This window comes from Vanrija pseudolonga, chromosome 1 (assembly GCF_020906515.1).
Source record: "Vanrija pseudolonga chromosome 1, complete sequence".
Classification (NCBI taxonomy): Eukaryota; Fungi; Basidiomycota; class Tremellomycetes; order Trichosporonales; family Trichosporonaceae; genus Vanrija; species Vanrija pseudolonga.
The window spans coordinates 668,173-687,553 of record NC_085849.1 but is presented as its reverse complement, the minus strand read 5'-3'; the positions used below and the strand labels follow the sequence as shown (position 1 = coordinate 687,553).

Here is a 19,381-nt window from a genome sequence, read left to right as displayed (position 1 = left end):
ATCCCCCCTCCACACCCCCTCCACCGCCGTCGGGACCGTGGCGCGGCGCTGTCCGATCGCAGTGTAACGCCCAGCAGCCACCACCTACAGTACATGGCCTTGTGGTCCCCGAGCCAGCCGTGGTTGCTAGCTCGCTGCAAGTCGTGCCCCCGTCACCGTCGTCCGGTCCCCACACATTCGACTTTTTTTTTTCCTCTCGGTCACTGCTTCGGGAGGAGCGCAAGCGTTCCGTTCGAAATAATCGGGTTCGATAAGGGCCGGCGGGTCGTTGCGCGTGCACTCGCAGGCCGGGCTCGAGGTTTGTACCGCGCGACGCACCCGACGCTGTCAACAACGACGACGGCCCGGCCCGCACCAACCGGGTCAAGTTGCAGCCTACAAGCACCGGGTCAGTCACATGACTCTGCTGAGGCTCTACGAAATGCCCAGGCCGTATTTACAGATTTTTGATATCGACCGTCTGGCATTTCCGAGGCGCAGAGTGGGTTCACAGCACACGGAAACGCACGGCTAGAGTAACCGGCTGCTACTGCAGTGAGCAGCTGGGCTCATGCTTGTTCCTTGCCTGCGACGTCGGCTTGGGCCGTCCGGGGCCAACAGCCCTGCCCTGGCTGGTCGGAACGACGACGCCGTGACGTGGCACGCACGGCACAGCGAGATGTCTCTCTCGGAACGACTGGTTCGGAAAGGCTGGGCTCGGATCGGGTCAGTCACCTGTGGTCTCGAGCGTCGTGGCTCACACGGTCCTGAGGCGAGGCGGGCGGTTAAGGGAGAAGAGAAAGAAAAAAAGAGCGGCCCGAGTGCAAGCCAGAGAGAGGCAGAGAGCGTCAGAGAGCAGGCAGGTTGCCGGCCGCCCTCTCGACCGGGCTAATCTAGCCACCACCCACCCGCCAGTCAATGCCAATCAATACCCACCGTGATCGACGGAGAGTGTCCGATAAGACTTGGCGTTGCTAGGCTAGGCTACCAGCAAACGTTGATGGGGAGTACGACGAAACGAGGCAGAGCGTGTTGTTGCTGCTGCTGCTGCTGCTGCTGCCACCCGAGCCCCTCGTAACATGCACACGCACCTGGAGTGGAGCGAGCAGCATGGGTCAGTCAGTGTACGCCTTGCATGGTAATGCCACGCCCGCCCCGCCCCCGCCCCGCCCCGCCATGCCCCGTCCAATGTCCAAAGCATGCACCAGCGTCGTCGCGACGACCACGCCCGAGCCAACGACGTCGCCTCGTCTCGCTACTCGCTCGCCCCTGCTTACCAGTGGCCCCGGGGCAAATGTGGGCCACCTTGGGGAAGTGCGAGTGGGAGGGAGGCGCGCGGCGGCCATTCGGCACAGTCCACCCACCCACCCACCCCAGGGCTGGCTGGGCGTAGCAACGTCGTTGTGCACAATGATGCTGCTGCGTTCTCGCCCCTCGCCCTCGTCTCCTCTTTGCCTCGTCACCCCCCCGTCGGGCTCCCCGGGGCGCCAGCAGTGTGTCAGTGTGTTGTCCCAGGAACAGAAAACTCTCGAGCAGCGAGCGAGCGAGCGCCGCCGCCGCCGCCGCAGATTGGCACCGCCTGGCGCCGAGTTTTCGATTCTTTGGGGCGGCTTGATGTACCGGTTGCCTCGTTACCGGCTCACTATCGATATCTTTTGCCGCAGATGAAGCGGCAACAAGTGGCAACAAGGGGGGCCAGAACCCGCTCTGACTGGCTGGACGCGAGCGACATGACCGGCAAGAAGTCTATAGCCGTCTCGAGCTCAGGGTGGCTAGGAACATCGGAGCGGGCCCCCTCTCGGTAGACGCTCTCAACCTGCGGCGATTGTGGGCTCTGCTCTGCTGTGACCACGCCGCATGCCCAGCCCGCCCCTGCAGCAGCCGAGAGGAGGAGCAGGAGCCTACAGCTGCCTGTACGTTACGGTTTGAGACGGGCGACTCATGTGTGTTTTGCCAAGCAGCCCCACCCCACCACCCCACCCCCTCAAACAGGCCGCAGCGCAAGTGAACAGACAATCAAGGCCCTGGCACATGCACCCGGTTATTGCTCGAGCGGGGCTCTAGATCTTTGCGCGCCCGGGCAGTGTCGGAGCAAGTCGCGACCCGAGCGCATGTGCCGTGGGGTCCGGTGTGCCAGGGCAGGGGGCGGAGGCAGCGATGGGCGTTCCGCCACTGATGGGATCAAGGGAGGCGCAGAGCTGCTGCGGCTGCAGCCTTCGCTCTCGCTCGCTCGGAGGGCGTCCAGCAGTGGTTGTTGCAGGTGTGAGAGACTGTGAGAGCCTTCTGGCATCGATACTGGAAACCGACGACCCGACCCCCCTCGACAAGGTATAAGAAGAGGCCCTCTGGACACTTCTTGTCTCTTCACCAAGCCTCCTCTCGAGCATCTCTACACTACTACTACTCCAACCCAACCAACCCAACCCACCCACAACAATGTCCAACGAGCAGATCCCCAAGGTCCAGCTTGCCGCCGTCTCCGACGACGCTTCTGGCTTCACCATCAAGGAGATCCCCGTTGTCCAGCCCGACCAGCTCGAGCCCGGACGCGCTCTCGTCAAGATCCTCTACTCGGGTGTCTGCCACGTTAGTCGTCGCTGCTACTCCTCATCGTCCTCACTTGCTAACCCACCTCGCAGACTGACCTCCACGTCATCAAGGAGGACTGGCCCGCCAAGCCCGAGCGCCCCTGCATCGCCGGCCACGAGGGCTCGGGTATCATTGTCGCCATCAACGACCCCACCTCCAAGCTCAAGATCGGAGACCGCGTCGGTGTCAAGTGGATCGCCCACTCGTGCAACCAGTGCGACTACTGCCTTGCCGGCAACGAGCCCCTCTGCGCCGAGGCCAAGTGCTCGGGCATCAACGCCCAGGGCTCGTTCCAGCAGTACTGCCCCGCCTACACCTCGCAGCTCACCATCATCCCCGACAACCTCGACATGGCTGAGGCTGCCCCCATCCTCTGCGCCGGTGTGACCGTCTACAAGGCCCTCAAGCGCTCGGGTGCCCGCGCCGGCCAGTGGGTCGCCATCCCCGGTGCCGGTGGTGGTCTCGGCTCGGTCGCCATCCAGTACGCCAAGTACATGGGTCTCTCGTCGATCGCCATCGACTCGGGTGCCGAGAAGAAGGCCCTCACCGCCAAGCTCGGCGCCTCGGCCTGGGTCGACTTCAAGGAGCACCCCGGAGACGCCATCATTGCCGCCGTCAAGGCCGCCACCCCCGACGGACTCGGCCCCCACGCCGCCGTCATTGCCTCGCCCAAGCCTGAGGCTTACCTCACCGCCATGGAGTACATCCGCCCCTTCGGCACTGTCGTCGCTGTCGGTCTCCCCCCCGCCGGTGCCTACGTCAAGGCCGACGTCTTCTTCACCGTCCTCCACAACAAGACCCTCACCTCGTCGTACGTCGGCAACCGCCTCGACTGCAACGAGGCTCTTGCCATTGCCGCCGCCGGCCACGTCAAGACCCCCATCAAGGTCGTTCCCTTCAAGGCCCTCGACTCGGTCTACGAGGAGATGGCCAAGGGCACCATCATCGGCCGTGCCGTCCTCGACCTCTTCGCCTAAGCGATTTAGGCCACAGAGCGAGCATTCCAAGCGACAGCACGATTGCATCCATCAGCTGCGCTACGAACGCTGCATGGTGATATCATTACTTGGGCTTTTTCTACGGGTTGTTTGATGACGGGGTAGTAGTTGTTTCAGGAGATAAGCAGTAAATCAAAAGGGATGCAGAAGTAGTTTCTATGCGGTGGGTGCAGTGCAGCAGCAGGAGCACAGGCGAGGTCGTCGCAACGAGTGCAGCAGTCGTCGATTCGAGCAACAACTCACAACAGAGAGAGAGCATCGGAACGCAGCAACATCGGAATGATCGTCGTTCGGCTCGTGATTGGGCCGGGTGGGGGCAGGGCAGCCGGAACAAGTGGGGGTAATCTTGGCGCGCATGATCCACGATGGGCGGGCTAAGCGAGGGGGAAAGTGGCCGAGGGGGCCTCTGTGCTGCATCTCCTCGGAATCACGATGCTGCACAAATCCTCCCACGCCCACGCCTCGTCGTCGTCGTTCTGCCCTGCCTCTTTTGTTCTTCGCCCTCACAGCGACGCAGGCCCGGCCTTAGCTCACTCACGCTCCCCCGCACCACTTGCCGCCGCGAGATGCCCGCACGCGCCACCGCCGCCCGCCACCTCGGCCCGCGACTCGCCGGACTACGCCGGCCGGCGGCACTGACGACCCTGCCCCATAACAGCGACAGGCGGGGAAATGGCCACGTTGTTGTCGGATCGGTGCGCGGTGCGATGGGTGGGCCGGCATACCGGCGTGATGCACCTCCCCTCCAGCTCTCGCTCGGTCGATTTCATGTCCGCCTGTGTCTTCTTTCTCCTTCCTCCTCGCCTCGCTGAGGCCCTCGCCAAAGTCACCCACGGCCCCACGGCCCATTGCGCAGGCAGGCTCCGCCCGCCGACTGACGCCCAAGCTCTCTTGGCAGAGGTCACCTGCGGGCGGGGCGGGGCGCGCGGGGCGTCTGCGCGCGTCGTCTCATGACCAGCTCGTTGGCAGCACGCGTCACATGATGTGTGGGTGGTGTCCAAGGCGTCCGGATGCAGTGGCCGCTTTGGCCGGTGCTGGAGCCGTTCCGTCTTATGTAGCTGCGCCTTGGGCGGGTCGATGTCGGCCGAGCGAGCAGCAACAGTTGACTGTGTGCTGCTTAGGGCGGCGGCGAAGTGCGGCTGTGAGCAGGGCAGGGCAGGCCGGCTGGCTGGCGCGTTGCTGCTATTCTCGCGACTATGTTGTGGCTGTCTCCTGGCTTCTGGCTGCTGGGTGAAGAATTTCATTAGGGTCATTAGGGCACGACAGCCGACAAGAGGTCCTCATTTAAAAATGGATTTGGGTTTGGGTTTACTGAATGCCTCGCACCTCCTTCACCTCCGCGCACATCCTTCAATCTTGCGGCGTTGACAGAGGATCACGCTATCACTCACGCCAAGAAGGTTCTATCTGGGTGTGGCAGGCCTCCCTTCGTTGCATACGCCTATCTATCCCTCGATATGCCCACTCTGCACCCTCCTCCATCACTTACCACTTGGACGATACCACCACTTCCCCGATTAGTCGTCGCCTTGCTGCTGCTGCATTGACCTCCTCTTGCTTGATAAGGCACGCGCACGGCCACCTGTGCCTCGAGTTGAGCTTGACGTCATCGCCAGGTTATGTACTTATGCACGATGCACATATGCACAAGTAAGCTCTGTGGGTGTGGACAAGGTTTGACACAGACGAGTGCGACGAGTGCATCAATCACCCAGCAGCCCATGTCTGGTGAGGGTCTTGGGAGGTCACCTTGCGCCTGTTTCTGATTCCGGGTGCGCGACAAGCGACTCGGAGACTTTAAAGAGGGCAAGGGCGCTGCTGGAAAGAGGGCAAGGGCGGTGGCTACCATACACTGGTACACATCCCAGATCGACGATTAGCGCAATGATTGCACCACCCAAGTTCGCGCTTCGCCGCCGACCTCCGAACTGCAGCATTCTAGATGCCTTATCCCCCCTTGGCGCCGTCGACAAGTTTAGCACTAGGACGGTGAGTGGCCAGGCCGTCCTGGAAGGGCAGGTGATTACGCCTATTTGCCTATTTTCAGTTTTTAGTCGCCGTTGGGTGGGGACAAGAGCCGACACAGTTTGTCGCGGGTAGTACCTCTGCGCTAAGTAACCAACGCAACCATCGATGTATGTGCAGGTTGGCCTAACGAGGGATCGGGACGGTCAGGCTGCAGCAGGCTGCAGACACGGTAGTCTTGGCAGGCTGCGCGCCGGTCCCGTGCCGTTGCACGGCTGCACGAACTCCTTGCTGTACTCCCCGCCCGTGCAACCACCCTCGCCGCCCGCCCACAGCCTGTCGGTTCTCACATGTCGCCGCCTCGGCGCCGCGGCGTCAATCCCCATTCAGCCGATGTGTGTCGAGGCTGTGTATCAGAATTGGGGCGTCTCTGGCGGCGCCGAGGGCGTTGCCAGCGTGTCAGGTCTGGGCGTTGTTTGGCTGAGTATGGCTGGCAGGATGGCAGGATGGCAGAGAGTGCGCAATAACAACAACTGTAGGCGGATCATGTTGCCTCTATGCCTCTGCCCTGTAGTCCCTGTCGCCCTTCGCCCCCTTGCCCTGCAACCGTGACCCTTTGCCTCATTCGAGGTGCTGCATGTCAGTGGCGTCCTTTTACTTTTGTTAGCGTAGAAATAGCCGTTGGGAGGGGTCTCCTGCCCTCGCTCGACCTGGCTGCAACTTTCCCTTTGGCCCGATTACGGCTGAGAGCCAGGACAGCGCAGGACAATGCATCCCACAAGCCCAGTGCACCACTGAATGACCTTCCATTCCGCGGTCTGGCTGGCGGCGCGGCAACCACACACACACCACACTCTGCTCGCGCGCATGCTGCACACTGCACGGCATCCAGCCTGCAATTCAGGCAGCCAGCCGCCAGAACACACACACACTGCTGTCACCCAACCAACTCACACGCGTCTTTGACGTTGTTGATATTGCTCGACTTTCATCGACTCGACGTCCACCATGCTGCTAACGCGGTCCCAGCTGCGTATCATCATCATCAGCTTCATCGTTGCTCCCCTCTTCCTCCTCATCGCCTTCCCCTCCCACAAGAACCAGAGCACCTCCGCCAGCAGATCAGTATGGAGCTGGCTCTTCCCCTCTGGCGACGGCTCTGCAGCATATAGTAGCAGCAGCGCCAGCAGCGGCGGCAGCCCACACCTCACCAAGATCATCGCCCACGCGCCAGGCTTCACGATTGCGGAGAATGTGTGAGCTAGATCTGTTCTTGGCGCTAGGAACCACGACAAGCAGCTCACGCGGCCCAGATATTGGCGCAACTACACCTACTACTTCCTCACCGACGCGCCATGGCACATCCCGGAGCTCAAGTACGTGGTCAGCTCGAACCACATCAAGGAGTACGGCACCAAGTACTGGGGCCAGGTGCCAGATGAGGTTGTCAGGATCCTCTCAATTCGTGGCCCGGCCCTCGACTCGCACATGGACGAGTCGAAGGAGCTCGGCACAAGCACGCTTCCAGAGGTCGCAAAGGCGTTCAGCGACGACGCCATCGAGGTGCCCGGCACGCATGTGAGTAGCGTGGAGCGCGTGCGCGTGCGCGTCCGTCCGGCCGACGCTGACATTGCCAGTTCTTCCTCAACGACTTTGAGTGTGGGTAGTCGTGTCGTGACATCTAGTCGTATTGTGACATCGTTGCAGTCAAGTCCGTGCGCTGATATCACCAGTCATCGGTCACTATTACCACTTTATGGGCGAGATGTTCCTCGGTGCATGGCGCATCGTGCAGCACTACTACTACCAGACTGGCAAGCGCTTGCCAACCTTCACGCACATGAACTTCCTCCGCAATTACAATGAGCAAGACTTTGCGGACCTCAACGATCCACAGATGATGTGGCAGGACCACGCCGGCGCCAACGAGTTCTTCCTCAACGCATTCTTGTGAGAGAGAATTCTTGTGCGCGGCAACTGACGCCCCCCCTAGCCCTGGAATTAAGATTCAGGCCCGTAAGGACTGGGAGAAGCTTGCTGCCACCGGTGAGCTGTACCGCTTCCCGCTGGCCGTCATCGGAGACCGATACAGCGGTCACAACGGTCCCTCGGCGTCGTGGAAGCCGTGGGGTGATGTCTTGCGCCTTCCTGTCTACCCAGAGTGGTTGACCGAACTCCGCGACCGTGTTGTCAAGATCAAGAGGCATCGCAAGCCGCACGTGCTCTACCTTTCACGCCAGGACACCACGCGCCGTCTTGCCGATTCCGACCACCAGGCACTCGTTCTCCAGCTCAAGAAGCTCGAGGAGGAGGGGCTCGTCAAGCTTACCATTACCATGTTCGACGACGACGTCACCTTTGTCGATCAGATTGTGAGTCCGCCGCGCCACGATCGGCACTAACAGCACCCAGGCGCTTGTTGGCACGGTCGACTTCTTCGTGTCAGTCCATGGCAACGGCCTGACGCACACGTTGTGGATGAACTCTGGCAAGCACCGCGCCGTGTTTGAAATGCAGCCCAAGGGGTGCACAGTCGTAAGTCTTTGACAGCGGTACGGCACGGCGCGCTTTGCTGACTCGCCGACAGACAGACTACAGCCCATTGGCTACCGCCGCCGGTGTGCAGCACTTCCTCGTCAACGAGGACAAGTACTGCACGCCCGACACGTGTGGCATGCGCGGATGCGAAGAGGGTGTCAGTGTCAGCCAGCCCAACATCAAGGTCAGGGCGAGCATCATTACAGACAAGATCCGCCACTTTGTCGCCCAGTACAAGTATGATTGAGGGGCGGTGCTATCCGCGTGTATCAGTGTATGTGGCATGTCGAGTCGACGAGGGGATATCGGGCAGAGGGGATCGAGGCGAAGGGATATAGTAGTAGCGCATATGTAGCGGACTGCTGGGACACTTTATAGGGGGAGCCGGCTGGGGTGTGTGCGGCGACGGGATCAGATGTGATAGATTGTGTGTTTCACGTGGCCGCAGTCCAGTCAACTGTTCCGTGCCTGGCGCCATTGTGGTCTCCTGTGTGTGTCCTGCCAGTGTGTGCCCACTGTGTCGGTGCGTCCAAAGCCGTGCCGAAGAGGGGACAAGGCGAGTCCTGTTGTTTTTCTTTCACTACAACTCGTCTGGCAAAAGGAAAAGACATAACAAAGTCGACGCTAACCACCTTCCCCCCTCCCTCCTTCAACCTTACTCTCAACGTATATCGTCGCCACTCCCGTCACCCACCGTCACCACGGTCGCCACCACCGTCACCACCTTTTCCCCGCTTGCCACCAACGCCGCCGAGGACCATCACTCGGGCAGTCCACATACCGCGTCGTCACCATCACTACCACCATCACTTCGTCCACATAGCCATCGCCACCAACCATGGCTCCGCTCCTCAAGCCTGCAGACTCGTAAGTCCGAGCCTACCTTCCCCTCTTTCCTCGCCTTCCTCGCCTTCCCCCCTTCACCTAGCTCACACGCGCCAGCTTCAACTCGTCGTCGGCGACTATCCGGCCCGACCGCGAGGAGCGCGACCTCCCTCGTCCCAACCTCGGCGGCGCTGGTGCCGGCCTCGGACCGACCGACAGCATTGGGAGGGACTTTGAGTCGCTCCTCGGCGGGCGGCTCGGCGTGCTCCAGAGCGACTCGGCGCTCGGAGACCAGTCCTTACTCGATCGCTATGTGAGTGAAGGAAGCGCGCGATGCGGTGGCTGACGATAGCTTCATGGCTTTGGACAGCTGCCATCCGAGGTCGGCACCACTGGCACGGGCACGATCGACCCCGCTGCGGCCGGCCTCGCGCGCCAGCCGTCAGAGTTCAACCCGATGGCCTTCCTCAACGAGTCGACGACGAACGACACCTTCTTTGCCCAGGTCGGCCTCGACCCACCTTCGGGCTTCGTGCCGCCCGAGACCCCAGCGCCAGCGTCAGCGTCAGCAGCCCCTGCCGCGCCCACTGAGGACGTCTTCCGCCCTCGTTCCGCTGCGAGCAACCACTCGCGCGTGTCGCTGTCGAGCACGGATGTGGATGACTCTGGCTTCTACACGACCGACATGGACACGGACGACAACTCTGTGGCAGGAGACTTCCAGCCTTCCCCGTCTCCGCTCTTAGAGCTGAACGCGCTCAATCTCGGCGCGACCGCTGTGCCCTGGGGCGGCAGCGGTGCGCCAACGACCATCGCGCCGGATGCTGAAGCGCTGGGGTCGAGCGCAGCGAACGCCGGCGCGTCGTCGAGGCGGCTGGGAGCGAAGCGCAGCGTGCGTAATGTCGATGGGTCTGACCCCGAGGAGCAGAGACGTATCGACAGGCTTGAGCGTGAGTGGTATTGTTGGCGACGACAGCTGACGTCCAGACCGGCGAAGCATCAATCGCCGCTCGGCACAGAAGCACCGCCTGCGGCGAAAGGAGGAACTCGAGACGCTCACGCGCGAGATTACTGAGCGCGATGCCAAGATCCAGACGCTGGAGAAGGAGCTCGCCGTCACCAAGGCCCAGCTGTCGCAGTTGGCCAGCTTTGTCCGAGAGCATGTACAGATTCCCAACCGGTGAGTAGTGTGTCTCGTGGTGCAAATGCTGACGTATAGAAACGCCGCCGCCGCAGCTGCTGCCGGCGTCCCCCGCCCGACCTAGATATGAGCGATGAAACCGAACAATGGAACCGAGTCGAGTCAAAACGCTATACCGCAGAAATCAAGTGTCGATACCAGACAAATCTTGTACCCCGCCGAGGAGGTCGGTCGGAGGCAGAGGCGCGCCGAGTCGCGAAAGCCGTTGCGACTCTGGCGCGTGGTGTCTCGTCAAGTGTCGCCTGTTACTTGTGCCGCAGGTCGTCGAGCCGTTATGCAAACTGTGTGATGGGTGTGAAGTGAGTGTGGGGGCCAGTGACGTTACGCGTGTCGAGGATCGGCGGTGTTGGGGCGCTGAGGGCGCTGGGGCACCAGGGCCCCTCGAGTGCGAGGAAGACGACGACAGCGACGGCGACGAGCGACGAGCGACGGAATGGGTGGCATGGATGGATCGGTGCCGACGCGTCGACGCCCCGCCCCCCGTCGACGCTGCAAACACGACCACTAGAGCATGTTGACTTGTTGCCTTCACTCACCACTCACTCGCTCGCTCACAATGCACCTGACGCTGAGCTTCACGCCGACAAGTCTCACCGCAGCCCTGTGGGACGGGCTCGAGTCGGTCGTCGAGCTGTCGGCGGCGTTCCGCGTGCTCTCGTCGTCGTCTTCCTCTGTAAGCTGGCCGGCAATCGAACGCAACACTGACGCCAAAGGACCAGCCGCTGTCGACCTCGGCGCAGCTCCAAGCCCTCGGTACGTACTGTGCCACCCGTCCCACTAACGCCAGACACGACGCTCTACAAGCTCGCGCAGCACGCCGACCTGGGCGCCGTCTCCACAATCAGCGGCACGGTCCCGCATCCGACGTATCTCGCCCTCGCCCCAGGCTTCGAGTGCACCCTCGCGCGCCTCGACCCGACGCTGCCGCTCGGCGCCCAGCAGCTGCCCGACATGCCCATCGCCGACCTCTTCACGGGCACCATCGCCACCCCCATCGCCAGCCCGGGCGCGCAGCCCGACCCCGCCCCGCTCGGCCGGTTCCTCACCTCCCTCCTCCTGCAGCGCTCCGGCGCCGCAACGGCGCAGGAACGCTCCCTGTCGGCGTCCTTCGCCTCGGCCGAGATCCGCTCCAAGGTCGCCGGCGCCGCGGAGGCGCTGGGGCCAGTCGGGACATACTGGCGCGAGCGGTACGGCCTGGCCCGCGCGCGCGTTTTGCCATGTAAGACCCCCCGCTCTGGCATCGCTCACACCCAGTCCTCCCCGCGGCGCTAGCAATCCGCCTCACGCTCTCCCCGCGCGCAGGCGACCTGGTGGTCATTCACACGCGTGACATCGACTACGCCGCGCTCTGCACCGACGCCGACGCGGGGCTGCCAGAGCTCGTCGGGCCCGGCGCCGTGGCCGTGCTCGCCGACGCCAACGCGCCCGCCGCGCGCCTGGCCGTGCGCGACAAGTACGCCAACGCGAAATGGGACGTGCTCGCCCATCTCGCGGGTATACTGCCTCCTGGCGGCGGGGTGGGGCACGACGATAAGTGCTTTGCGTTTGTCCGGTGGGTGCCGTGTGGGGTGGTGGAGGCAGCAGAGGAGAGAGCTGACGACTGGCACAGGCCGTACCCCGCCCGCTGCGGGGCATACCCCGGCACGACGCGCTTCGAGCACGGCGCCGTCGTGTCCGAGTTTCGTGACCTGCGCGCCAACTCGAGGTGGGTGGGCGCGTGGTATAGAGCCCGCGATGATGCAGAGCGTGCGTCGCATGCACCGCTGACACCCACCAGGTGTGTCCTCGAGAGCCACGTGCTCCAGCTAGCCCGCGACGTCGCGCCCTTCGGCACCGTCTCGCGCGTGGTCCTCGTCTCAAGAGACCTCGAGTAGGCGCCGTGCTTGTCGCGGATGGGGCATGCTGACTGACAACGCACAGCACGGCAATGGCGCCGCTCCTCGCGGCCGTGTTCGACGCCGACGTGCTCACCTCGCACGCGGAGCACGACCTCGCATCCCTCGGCGCCGCGATCGTCGCTATCGCGTCGTCGCGTAACGACAAAGCTAGCAGCAGTAGCAGGCCAGCACGGCCCCCGACACCGGGGGACGCCGCGCCGTCCCTCCCCTCGCCGCCGCGCCCGCCTAGTCCCTCCAGCCCGGCCACCTCGGCCTCAGCGTCCGGATCCGACACCGACACCGACGCCGACGCCGACGCCGACCCGCTCGCGCTGCGCCTCGCGTGTGCGGCGCCTGCTGACAAGTTCGAGCACGAGATGTACGCCGTCATGGGCGTCGAGTACGCGCGTCTCAGGTGCGTCGTGCGCGCCCTTGTGCAGGCTCAGCTGACCCCGCAGCGTGCTCGTCGACCATGGCATGGTTGCCCCCAGCCGGTTTTAGCACGACGCGCACGACATTGTGCTCGCTGCATCTATTTGTGTGTACGGTTATACCCCTGGACATTTGCCACCCTTATCGGCGCGACTTCGCCACTTCCATCACCATTGACCTTTCCGCCACGGAACTCTCAACACCACACCACATAGCACAATCAATCATCACAGCCAGCCATTCGCCCCACTCCCACCACCGCAATCAACATATAGTCACATGCTAGCTAGTGTAATGCAATAGTGTGTGTGTGTGGGTGTGTGGGTGTGCGTGATAGTACCTGATGAGACGAGAGAGAGAGAGAGCGAGAGAGCGAAAGACCCGAGTATGACCGACCGAGAAGACCAAATACCAAAGAAAGAAAGAACCAAATGACCAAGATGATATGCGGGCGTAACGAGGCGTGATTGATTGATTGATTAGCGAGACGGCGTAACCGAGCTCAGTGGGGCGGGGCGGCGGCCGTGTCGTCTGACACGACGGACGCGGTCGACACAGCCGTGGGGGTCGGCAGCTGGGCGCCGTCGTCCTCGTCGTCCGCGACGACCGCAACGTTGGGCCCGACCGACGCGGGGAGGACAAGACTCGGCGGGGTGACCTTTGGCCGGAACTCGTCGCGGCCGCTCAGGCGGCGGCGCGACTGCGCCACCGCGGCGCTGCTGCCCGTGTAGTGGGGGCTCGTGGCCCACCCGCCCGGCGGGGGCAGGAGGCCGAGCAGCGAGTTGTGGGGCACTGAGCCTCTGCGGGCGAGGAGCGAGGGCGGGATGGGCGCCGGCAGCGGCGCGTGCGCGAACGCTATCGGCCCGCCACGGCGGGGCTGCGCTGGCGCTGGCGGAAGATACACTTGGCCCGAGAAGCGCGGCGACGCAGGCTGCTGCAGCAGCGCGGTTGCTGAGGTCGCTGGCACGCTGACCGGGCGCAGGCTCGGCGAGAGGGACAGCGTCGGGAGCGCCGGCGTCGATCCCGTCGCCACTGGCTGCGGCCGGCGGAGGACGGCTTCGCGGCTCTGCTGCTCGGGCCTGTCGGGTCCCGGAAGCCCAGCGGCCAAGCGAGAGATCTGGCCGCTGGCAATGGACCCGCGCCGGCCGAGCGGCGGCGGACGCGGATGAAAGGCGGTCGACGTCGACACGGCGCGCGCAGACACGACCGACGCGAACGCCTTGTGGTGGTGCGGCGCCGACGCGGGCGGGCTTCTGCTGACTGTTGCTGCCGCTGTCGGCGCCGTGGGTGAGGTCGCCGCCGAAGACGTGACGGGGTACTCGAACTGGCCGAGCTCTGTCGTCGGGGTCGATGTCAGTGGCGGGACGTAAGTGTCGAACGTGACGTCCTGCTGCCCGAGGACGAGGGCTGCGGGGGCTGTCGAACGCTTCACCACAGCCGCCGCTGGCGATAACGGCACAGGCTGCTGGCGCGCACGTCCGGCGGCGGCGGCGATGGCGATCGGCTGCGAAGCTGGCACCTTGACTTCGTCTGCGGGCGAGGTGGACTCGTCGTCGCCGCGGTCACTGTTGTCCGCGGCGAGCGAGAAGGACATGTGCTGCGTCACGTCGAGATCGGGCGTGAGCAGGGGGTACGGGCTCGACGAGTGCGAGCTGCTGCGGCGCGAGCGGGGCCGCAGGGCTGACTCGCCGTCGTCGTCGGGCCTCGCTGGCGGCGTAGGGAGCGCGGGAAGCGACGGCATGCGGCTGTACGCGGCTGCGACGGCTGCTGCACCGGGTGTCTTGGGGTCGGGGTCGGGAGTGAGATCTGGTGGCGTGGGATACCAGTCCATGCTGCTGCTGCTGCGTGGCCTTATATGCAGTGGGGTAGTGGCCAACGACAGACGTCTACACCAACGAGAGACGACGACGAGTCGCGCGCGGCGGTGGGAAGATGTGCGCGCGCGTGTGTGTGTGCGTGTGATGAGAAGGCGGCCGTGGCTGATCCGGTATGGAAAGAGCTTTCGCGGCGGCCAGGGGGGGCACGACGAGGACTGTCTTGTCAAATGTCAGTTGACAACAAGGGCAAACGAGTGGTTGTCGCAAGGCAAGGGGGCTGCTGGTGCATGTAGCTGCGAGCAGCGCCTGCAACGAAACGCCCGAGTAGGAGGCTGCGCGGTGGCCGTTCGTGGGCGCCAAGCAAGCCACAAGACTTGGGACCAAACTCACGGTTGCCCGCGGCCTCTGCGTGTAGGTAGGTATGGTATTCTGCCGCCCCGAGTCGTCGTCGTCGTCGCCCAGTCGTGCGTGCCGCGGGCGTGCTGCTTGCTGCTGCTACGGTGCCGTGCCTCGCTCAGCTCTCGTCGTCTGGAATTGGCTGCGCTGGGATGCCGGGATCTCGTTGATCCGTTCCTTTGGGCCTCGGAAACAAAAACAAAGTGGGCGAGCAGGCGGACACGGGTCAAAGGACACTCCGGCGGCTGCACAACGAATAAGTAGTCAACGCTGCCGTCGTCGAGTCGTCGTCGTCGTCTTCGTCGTGGGCAAGCTAGCCGGCCGAGGCGACAGCGACCACACCGAGCAAAGAGCACGAGCACGCCAATGCCGAGTCGGAGGGCGTCCGTGCAGGGGCGGCGGGTCCGAGCGAGCGGGGCGTGGGGGAGTGAGCGGGGTGGCTCGGAGTGTTGGGTGCGGTGCGCCAGCTGCAGCTGGCGGGGCAAAAAGTGAATCAGTGGCAAGGTGGTGTCGAGAAACGAAACGAGTGAATGTCAAGAGTCAAAGAGTGTGAACAAGGGGTTGTCGCCCGTCGAGTCTCCTCCGAGTCCGACGACGCACGCTGCCATCGAGCACGCCGTCGCCAGGCGCTTCGCTCACTCGCTCTATTGTTCGCCAAAAGCCACCCACTGGCACTATGGTGTCCAGTTCAGGGCCGACTGGCGCGGCGACACCCTGCCCAATGCGACGACTATTGCGGCGACGTCGATCCGTGGCGTCGCGCCAAGGCGCCGCCGCCGGCACGCCGCAGCATTCACCCACCCACCACGGGGCACTTGTCCCGGCTGGCTGTGGTGACAAAGACGGCCGTGAGAGACGGACTGGACTCGCCTGCGCCGCTGTGGCGGCGGCGGCGTCAAGGGGTCCACGACCTGGCGATTAAGCTCACCCCCCCCCCTCGTCTCCTCGTCGCTGACTGCCAACCACGCCGCGGCGTGTAATCTCGCCCAGTTGGGCTGAATGAATAGTCAGCGCAATTGACACCCGCAGCGGGCTTGGCATAACAATCTATACAAGCTAACGACTCAAACAGCGAGAGCCCGGCATCAGTCGCCACCGCTGCTGCTGCTGCTCTGTGCCTCACCCCCAAACTTTGACGACCAACGTGCAACTCACCGTGCCTAATTGCCCAAGCCCTGCTGCCCTGCTGCGTTCTAATAAACATCAGGCAAGACATTATCAACAGACTCCGATCACTGCTGCTGCGCTGCGCGGGCAGAGCGCTTACTCGGGCATGGGCCCACCCAGCCAGCCAGATAATGCAAACGCCGGTGCATGTGCATGGCGGGACGGACAGAGCGGAGCTTGGCCAGCGGTGCATATCGGCCGGGATCCCGCCCGCTCGCCAAGGCAGCCATACACGTTCGCGCGCGTGACTAACTGCCTGCCTGCATGCGCGCGGCCGCGCGCGCACAGTCCTGCTCCGTGGCGCACGCAACGGCGGGCGCGCGCGCCGGCCGCCGCGAAATCAGAATCCGCGGAGGAGAGCGCGCATGCATGCAGCACAGCGCTGCTGCACGGCTACAGACGGCAAGTAGCGCCGGGGGCACCGGCGGCGCCAGACGCCACGCACAGCGCACAGATCGCCTCGTCGACCGACCACCGCGCCGTGGCGCCGAGAGGTGTGTGTGTGGCACGGGAATTGGGCGCTGGAACCAGCAAAACCCACCGCCAGCACGGCGCTGATCGCGCGATGGTCCTTCCCCGGGCAGCAGATCCGCAGCGAGGCAACGCCGCGCGCCCAGTCAGTCGTACCACGGCGCATCGACGAAGCACGGGGCTGATGGCGCCGCCGCCGCCGCCCGTCCGCCCGCCAGGCTGGTCTATCTCCTCATGGGCATGTGCTGCACGCCCACCCCGTGAATCACGGCGCCCGTCGCTCGCGGGCGCGGGCAACCCCCGGGCACTGCTCCGATCGGATCGATCACGAGAAGCATGCCGACAGACCAACGAGCTGCATACAACGCTTTGACAGTGCCACACTGGTTGCTGACTACACATCGCCACACACACAACAGCCTGCCTAGCTGTACCGCGTCTCCTCGTCCACCTCCTCGTCGCCGCAAGCATCGCATGGATACCATTTGGACTGCACGTCGTCAGCGTGCCACCATGTCGTCAGGTCACCCTCGCGGCGCAACTCACATTCCCGCATGTCCCACAAAGCGCATCAGGCCACTCGCCCTCGGCCGCGCGTCGGTCCCCCAGCGAGTCGAGCCACTCGTCGAGCGTCAAAAACGTCACATTCGCCACCGCCGCGTCGTACTCGGCTTCCGGGCCGCCAGAGTTGCCGGCTCTCAGCACGGCGCGCCACAGCTCGGCGGCGCCGTGCAGGCCGCGCTCGGTCGAGCGGTCCCGCTGGTCAATGTGCCAGCGGTACACCTTCTCCAGCCCCACGACCGTCAGCCGCGTGCTGCCGGCGACGAGGCCGTCCCATAACCGCGCCGCGACCTGGAGCAGGCCGACGACGCGGGCCCCCGGCTGCGGGGCGTCGACGTCGCCATACGACCACAGCACGATATCCAGCTCCTGCAGACGTGTAGCCGCCAAAGTCGACAGACTCCACACTTCCTTGCCGGCCCAGCTCGGCCCCTCGCGCCACTTGAGGTGCAGCACGTACCGCGTGCACGCGTCGGACGCGTAGTGCGGGTCCGGCACGACGGGGATGTTGCTCACCCCCGCGCCGGGGCGGAAGTCGTCGATCGCGTAGAAGTCGGCGACGGTGCGCGCGGGGTACACGACCGTCCGGTCCGCGCTGCGCGAGAGCAGGCCGGCGCCCATGCGCCGCAGGGTGTGCAGGGACGTGAAGCGGTCGAGGAGGGTGGATGGCATTGGCGCGGGCCACGCACTGCATCGGTGATTAGCCTACTGTAGGGCCCCACACTCCACCCACGAACCCCACCTACTTGACCAGGTCGAGCACCTCGACGCACTCGGGCTTGAGGGGGAGCACTGCACGCTCACCGCGCTGCCCGCCATCCTGCGGCGGCCTGCTGCGCGTAAACGGCGCCAGCAGGTCAGCGTGTTGGTTGCCTTTGGCGTCGCTGCGCCAAGCGTACACGACGTGCCGGAGCAGCACGCGGTCCGCGCGCGTGCAGAAATCGCGCGACGTCGCGCGCAGTCGAACTAGCGCTTGCGGAGGCGCGAGCTCAATGATCTCGTCCAGGACGTCCGGGTACGCCGTGTGGTCTATCGCTGATGCTGCTTCCATTGCGCAGTGGGTGGTGGGGAGGTGGCGTGCAGCGCCGCCGTGCTTGATAACCATGGGGGAGGCGGTTGCGTTCCGATGCCTGCGTTGAGTGGACGCCGCCTGGTGTGACGTCTTCGTCGGGTATATCCGAGCTGCTGCTCGCTGCTCTGAACGCTTGTCCAAGCCGCACTGCCGCTCTAAAGTACATGCACATGCAATGATGCTGTCTACGCCCCATCTACGCCGCTACCGCGCCGCCGCCGCGCTCAGCCCAGCGCTCACCTCCCCCTCCACCCAACGCCGCCACCCGCCGTCCGCGAGGATCTCGCGCACGCGGCTCTGTAGCCAGTCGGTGTTGCCCCACCAGCCCCAGCTCGCCTGAAAGCGGCACCAGTCGACGAGCGCGGTCTCCCAGTGGCGGGTGAGGTCGGCAAAGGCGTACTCGCTGCTCCGGCCAGTGTACGCCAGGTACTCGCGGAGCAAGGCCTCCTCGCCCTTGCCCATGCCGCGGCGCTTCACTCGCCCCCTGTCGTCCGTGTCGACGAGCATCTCAAGCGGCACAGAACACGTGAACAGCTTGGCGAGGTCGCACACTCCCAGTCCCACCCCGACATACTGGAAGTCGAAGAAGGCCACCCTGTCCCCTCTGGCATTCGCGAACAGGTTCTCGGACTTGACGTCCCCGTGAATCAAGGACTCGTAAGCGCGGCCTCGCGGCTCGAGGAACAGCGCTGCAAGGCTCGCGGGCGAGTTGCCCGCGCCGTCGAGTTCAGCGAGCACGCTCCACTCGCCCCGCCCGCGCTGGAGGGTCGCGAACTCGCTCATCCGTGTCGCGAGGTAAGTGTACCCCCCGTTCAGCCAGAGCGCCTTCTTCCCGTCCTCAGTTTCGAGCAGCGGCGGGAGGACGAAGGCGTCCAGCTGGCCCTTGCCGTAGCCCCACGACGCGGCGTGGAACTTGCCTAGCCACAGGAGCGCGGCCGACACCTGGGCCGCCGAAAGCTCGCCCCGGCGTTCCCCTGACACGGGGAACCGCGGCCGCAGGTCCTCGAGCACAGTGGCAATGACGCCGTCCCCGCTCGTAGCGATGACGCTTGCGATGCCCACCTCCGAGGGAAGGTGGAGGGTAGGCACAACGGCAGAGTAGAAGTGCTGCTCGACGCCGTAGGAGAGCATCTTTCGCCGGTGGCCCTCGTCTTGTGACGCGCCGCGCGGCGGCGCAACGAGCTTGAGGATCAGCGCGTGCGACGAGCCGCTCTTGTCCACCGCGGAGAACGACGAGATGGAGCCGTACCCCGCCCACAGGGTTTGCAGGTTCGTGAGCGGCCCGGGGGTGAGGCCGAGCGGGCCGAGGAGACGGGCTGCGACCGTCGCTGGGTCGTGTGGATCACCGTTGGAGGTGCCTGCTGTGCGCCGGCTCCGCTAGTACGTCAGAGGGTGCTGTTCGGGGAGACTTACCTTGCTCATTTGCGTATGTGGAAGAGATATGGCTGTGTTTGCGAAGAGTTGCCGCGAGAAACGCAGATCACTGATTGTGG

General features: G+C 64.3%; 8 protein-coding genes across 8 annotated transcripts; 5 read left to right on the top strand and 3 right to left on the bottom strand.

Annotated features, from left to right (window-relative positions):
* The first annotated feature begins 1,346 nt into the window (after positions 1-1,346).
* Positions 1,347-3,727, top strand: adh-1_1 (Alcohol dehydrogenase 1). The gene is made up of 2 exons (XM_062766719.1): positions 1,347-2,565; positions 2,619-3,727. Exons 1-2 carry the CDS (start codon positions 2,416-2,418, stop codon positions 3,543-3,545), a joined length of 1,077 nt encoding a protein of 358 aa, XP_062622703.1. The 5' UTR covers positions 1,347-2,415; the 3' UTR covers positions 3,546-3,727.
* A 2,744-nt stretch (positions 3,728-6,471) lies between these two features.
* On the top strand, positions 6,472-8,484 carry LOC62_01G000295 (uncharacterized protein). Its single transcript, XM_062766718.1, has 7 exons — positions 6,472-6,787; positions 6,845-7,109; positions 7,169-7,190; positions 7,265-7,481; positions 7,525-7,903; positions 7,944-8,066; positions 8,119-8,484. Exons 1-7 carry the CDS (start codon positions 6,540-6,542, stop codon positions 8,314-8,316), a joined length of 1,452 nt encoding a protein of 483 aa, XP_062622702.1. The 5' UTR covers positions 6,472-6,539; the 3' UTR covers positions 8,317-8,484.
* A 100-nt stretch (positions 8,485-8,584) lies between these two features.
* LOC62_01G000294 (uncharacterized protein) lies at positions 8,585-10,389 on the top strand. The gene is made up of 5 exons (XM_062766717.1): positions 8,585-8,936; positions 9,012-9,207; positions 9,247-9,844; positions 9,882-10,074; positions 10,114-10,389. Exons 1-5 carry the CDS (start codon positions 8,908-8,910, stop codon positions 10,157-10,159), a joined length of 1,062 nt encoding a protein of 353 aa, XP_062622701.1. The 5' UTR covers positions 8,585-8,907; the 3' UTR covers positions 10,160-10,389.
* Positions 10,390-10,651: 262 nt separating this feature from the next.
* Positions 10,652-11,969, top strand: LOC62_01G000293 (uncharacterized protein; the record flags this gene model as incomplete). Its single annotated transcript, XM_062766716.1, has 6 exons — positions 10,652-10,768; positions 10,809-10,848; positions 10,883-11,314; positions 11,398-11,647; positions 11,705-11,800; positions 11,873-11,969. 6 exons carry the CDS (start codon positions 10,652-10,654, stop codon positions 11,967-11,969), a joined length of 1,032 nt encoding a protein of 343 aa, XP_062622700.1.
* A 53-nt stretch (positions 11,970-12,022) lies between these two features.
* Positions 12,023-15,137, top strand: LOC62_01G000292 (uncharacterized protein; the record flags this gene model as incomplete). Its single annotated transcript, XM_062766715.1, has 2 exons — positions 12,023-12,387; positions 12,431-15,137. The coding sequence occupies 2 exons, from the start codon at positions 12,023-12,025 to the stop codon at positions 12,471-12,473; spliced, it is 408 nt and encodes a 135-aa protein (XP_062622699.1). The 3' UTR covers positions 12,474-15,137.
* On the bottom strand, positions 12,907-14,235 carry LOC62_01G000291 (uncharacterized protein; the record flags this gene model as incomplete). Its single annotated transcript, XM_062766714.1, has 1 exon — positions 12,907-14,235. One exon carries the CDS (start codon positions 14,233-14,235, stop codon positions 12,907-12,909), a length of 1,329 nt encoding a protein of 442 aa, XP_062622698.1.
* A 1,542-nt stretch (positions 15,138-16,679) lies between the features above and the next one.
* LOC62_01G000290 (uncharacterized protein) lies at positions 16,680-17,867 on the bottom strand (the record flags this gene model as incomplete). The annotated part of the gene is made up of 3 exons (XM_062766713.1): positions 16,680-16,745; positions 16,802-17,504; positions 17,563-17,867. The coding sequence occupies 3 exons, from the start codon at positions 17,865-17,867 to the stop codon at positions 16,680-16,682; spliced, it is 1,074 nt and encodes a 357-aa protein (XP_062622697.1).
* A 225-nt stretch (positions 17,868-18,092) lies between these two features.
* On the bottom strand, positions 18,093-19,310 carry LOC62_01G000289 (uncharacterized protein; the record flags this gene model as incomplete). Its single annotated transcript, XM_062766712.1, has 2 exons — positions 18,093-19,265; positions 19,302-19,310. 2 exons carry the CDS (start codon positions 19,308-19,310, stop codon positions 18,093-18,095), a joined length of 1,182 nt encoding a protein of 393 aa, XP_062622696.1.
* Positions 19,311-19,381: the final 71 nt, after the last annotated feature.

Bases quoted from the DNA above. Each gene is read 5' to 3' on its own strand.
- LOC62_01G000295 (XM_062766718.1), top strand. From the start codon at position 6,540: ATGCTGCTAACGCGGTCCCAGCTGCGTATCATCATCATCAGCTTCATC. The intron at 6,788-6,844 runs GTGAGCTAGATC...CACGCGGCCCAG, and splicing joins TTCACGATTGCGGAGAATGT to ATATTGGCGCAACTACACCT. The intron at 8,067-8,118 runs GTAAGTCTTTGA...ACTCGCCGACAG, and splicing joins AGCCCAAGGGGTGCACAGTC to ACAGACTACAGCCCATTGGC.
- adh-1_1 (XM_062766719.1), top strand. From the start codon at position 2,416: ATGTCCAACGAGCAGATCCCCAAGGTCCAGCTTGCCGCCGTCTCCGAC. The intron at 2,566-2,618 runs GTTAGTCGTCGC...CCCACCTCGCAG, and splicing joins TCTACTCGGGTGTCTGCCAC to ACTGACCTCCACGTCATCAA.
- LOC62_01G000294 (XM_062766717.1), top strand. From the start codon at position 8,908: ATGGCTCCGCTCCTCAAGCCTGCAGACTC. The intron at 8,937-9,011 runs GTAAGTCCGAGC...CACACGCGCCAG, and splicing joins CTCCTCAAGCCTGCAGACTC to CTTCAACTCGTCGTCGGCGA. The intron at 10,075-10,113 runs GTGAGTAGTGTG...GCTGACGTATAG, and splicing joins CATGTACAGATTCCCAACCG to AAACGCCGCCGCCGCAGCTG.